The sequence below is a fragment of the Phanerochaete carnosa genome (assembly GCF_000300595.1).
Source record: "Phanerochaete carnosa HHB-10118-sp unplaced genomic scaffold PHACAscaffold_522, whole genome shotgun sequence".
NCBI lineage: Eukaryota > Fungi > Basidiomycota > Agaricomycetes > Polyporales > Phanerochaetaceae > Phanerochaete > Phanerochaete carnosa.
Genome location: NW_006768149.1, coordinates 1 through 3182, shown reverse-complemented (window position 1 = coordinate 3182; position 3182 = coordinate 1). Strand labels below are relative to the sequence as shown.

General features: G+C 44.6%; 1 protein-coding gene across 1 annotated transcript; it reads right to left on the bottom strand.

The window, feature by feature from the left end:
- Positions 1-1837: 1837 nt before the first annotated feature.
- Positions 1838-2299, bottom strand: PHACADRAFT_108850 (uncharacterized protein; the record flags this gene model as incomplete). Its single annotated transcript, XM_007402881.1, has 2 exons — positions 1838-2146; positions 2213-2299. Coding segments are annotated over 2 exons (396 nt in total), but the record flags the coding sequence as incomplete, so codon positions are not given.
- Between the last annotated feature and the right edge of the window lie 883 nt (positions 2300-3182).

Genomic DNA, 3182 nt, shown 5'->3' with positions numbered 1-3182 from the left:
CGGAGGCCTATCATATGGGAGCAGTGAATTGAATGATATAGCCTAATTAAACTGCAGCTAATGCACCATCTAGCGAGCCATTGCTGCAATTTTTGAAAATCTTGAGATGTTCAACCAGTAGAACTGAGTCAAAACATTCAGAAATGGCCTGGCAATGCCCAGATGCAGGAGCTGGTGGCAATGCACGAATACGACTGAAAACTAGATGAGATGAGGTGAAGATGTTCCAAGCGCGTTTGAGCTTCAGCTGCTTGTGGACCTGGTAGGTGACAAGGCGCAATGGCGGTATGAGTGTGTTAGGTATGTTTTCAGCCATGAAGAGCTTAAAGGCATGCAAGAACTCAGTTGCGCCATGTTGAATGAACAGGGTAGACAGTGTGGTTCGCGGAAATGAAAAAAAAACTTGGCAATGTAATAGCGACACAGTGATGGGATAGATGAGAAATGTACATCTGTCTTGTTTACTTTTAAATCCTCAACATCTGACTCTTCACCCTTGTTCTTGGTACCCGTTGCTACTGCCTTCTTTGCAACGGCTTCTTGCTTGGCGACTTCCCTCTCCAGGACGCATGTGTTGAGCCAGTCGATGTATGCAGAGCGCAAGTCCAGGGCATCGTTGCAGCATAACCAGGTGGTCATGTTAGCGATATAGTCCTAATAATTACTGGCACGGTAAGCATGCTTTGCAAAGTCAATGTGGAGTCATTCTGACAGCTCAGCATTGTAGCCATCTGCCATTCCATTCTGCCATATGTTCTCGACATAATGGCACAAGGAGTGCAGCTTGGGTATGTTAAAATGCTTGCAGACGCCTAGCTTAATGAAGACATCCTTGTACTGATGAAATGTCACCAGAGGTGGTGATATGCATCTGGAACTGAGCGTAATACACAAAGTCAATCAAGGCCTGAATGACTGTGAGAACTGTGTTGTTTACAGCACTTGCAATGAGTGCCACAAAAATCATCTGCATCTCTTTGTGTTCTGTACCTGTCCACTGAGAAACATGTGAGATGCCCTTAGAGAAGTGGCAGAGACCTGGTGCATTTGCCATTGCTTTGAAGCAACGGTTGCACTCATCTTCCCTAATGATCTCCATGATTCACTTCACTAGGTGATCCTTAAACATGCCTTTGTGAAGCCAATGAAGGATGTCTGGAGTGATGCACAAGAAGATGTCGCAATGTGAAAGATCTGACCAGAATGGCTTGTACACAGGTTGAAGACCCTGCAACTCGAACTGAGGTGGGTCCAGGCCGTTCTTATGCTGTGTGAAAATGTCCAGAGTTTTGCTGACCTTTTGCGGTGTGCAACCAGTAATATTGCCTCACTCATTTGGGTCCACAGTACCACATGGACAGTAATTTTCCTTGATGTTGACCACGAGGCACACTTCTAGATGATTGGCAATGTAGGCAGCAAGAATCAGATACATACAGTGAACTTTACCATCTGTGCAAACCATCTTGACATTATCTTTTTCTGCCGAAACAAGTGGCTGGAGAATAATTCACATGCAGTAATGGAAGAGACGATATTCAGCATTGGAACATGCTTCTTCAGAAAAGTATTCGAGTTTTGAGACAGGTATGTAGCCCACAAGTATTGTTGCATGTGAGGAGACCTGGCGTCATTTGTCCTTTGCAATGTTTCTGATAGATAAGTATACTGGCCATGCTGTCTGGTCGCCACAGAACTGGGACAGCTTTGTCTTATCAGACATAAGAACAACAGGTGCTATGGTCACCCCAGATGGGAGATCTTTCTGATTGGAGTGTAAGTCTACACTGTGTCTGTGCAAAGATGCTTTGGCTGAGTATGGACATACCTGTCTCTCTCACCACCAGTCTGCTGTCCACATATCATCAACACAGTGTTGCTTCCCTTCTGCATTAAGGAACACGTGCTCAGGTGCGTATGTTATACAATTGCAGAACATGGGGTTGCCAATGAGCTCACGAATACACTCAACAGAGTCATGCCTCCAGATCTCTAGCTTCTCAGTGAGCAGCTTTCTGTTATTGCCCAGCTTATCTCCAGTGAACGTAATTTCATTTAGATGCCATTGTTGACTTCCCGCTGGAAGCTCATCAAGTTCTTGGAAGAACTTGTACTTGCTTTTTGCACCGAGGTCAAGCTTGCTGATCTGCCAACCATATCAAGTTTGATAAGTCCAAGTTTCTGTAATGATGGAGATGTAGCTTTGGCTCACCATGTTCAATTTCAAGAACTCATCAATCTTATTATGCCCGAGAGACTTTGCAAGGAACCTCGCAAGCTCCCACTCTTCCTTACTGCTTTAAGGAGCCCAGGGCTCCCTCTTCTCTCGCTTGTCTTCCCTCTCCATCTGCTCTAAATGCATGGTCCTGGAACCCAAGATTGTGCCAGCTTCTCCCTTATAGTACTGGTAGAAACAGTGTTCACCACTGTCTTCACCACTGTCATTTTCAGGTACATCTTCAACCGTTGCATGTTGAGCTGCTGCAGGCATAGAAAGTGCCACATTTGGATATCTGTCATCCAGAGGAAGCAGATCGACAGATTATACCCTCTAAACAGAGGTCCTTTCTGGGTTAGAGGATGCCTTATGGCATGCACAACTTGAAAATAAGAAAAGGTAATGAAGCTGGATGATAAATAACACAGGAGCATTAACACTGATATACCCGATTATGCACAGTGGCACAATCGGGCATGAGCTCTTTGCATGCTTGAGACATTTAATCTACATTGGATAGGTACAGTACTTATACCCGATTGTGCACAGTGGCACAATCGGGCATAAACTCTTTCTGCAGGCATTATACCCGATTGTGCACAGTGGCACAATCGGGCATGAGCTCTTTGCATGCTTGAGACATCTAATCTACATTGGGTAGGTACAGTACTTATACCCGATTGTGCACAGTGGCACAATCGGGCATGAACTGTTTGCACACAACTGCACAATCAGGTGTTGATCTAGCTGTTTCAGCAGAACAAACTTGGTGGAGATAATGTAGTGTGTTTATATACACCTATAAATGACAGTAGAGTAATTCCGCTTAGCTGCATACAAGCTGTTGTTGACCAGTAAAGCTTGCTGAACAAGTTGCAAGTGGATGGATCTTTTACAAGCTACTGCCAAGCAGCTACAAAGTATAGCAAACTTGGTGGAGGTGATGAGAAGTATTTATATACAC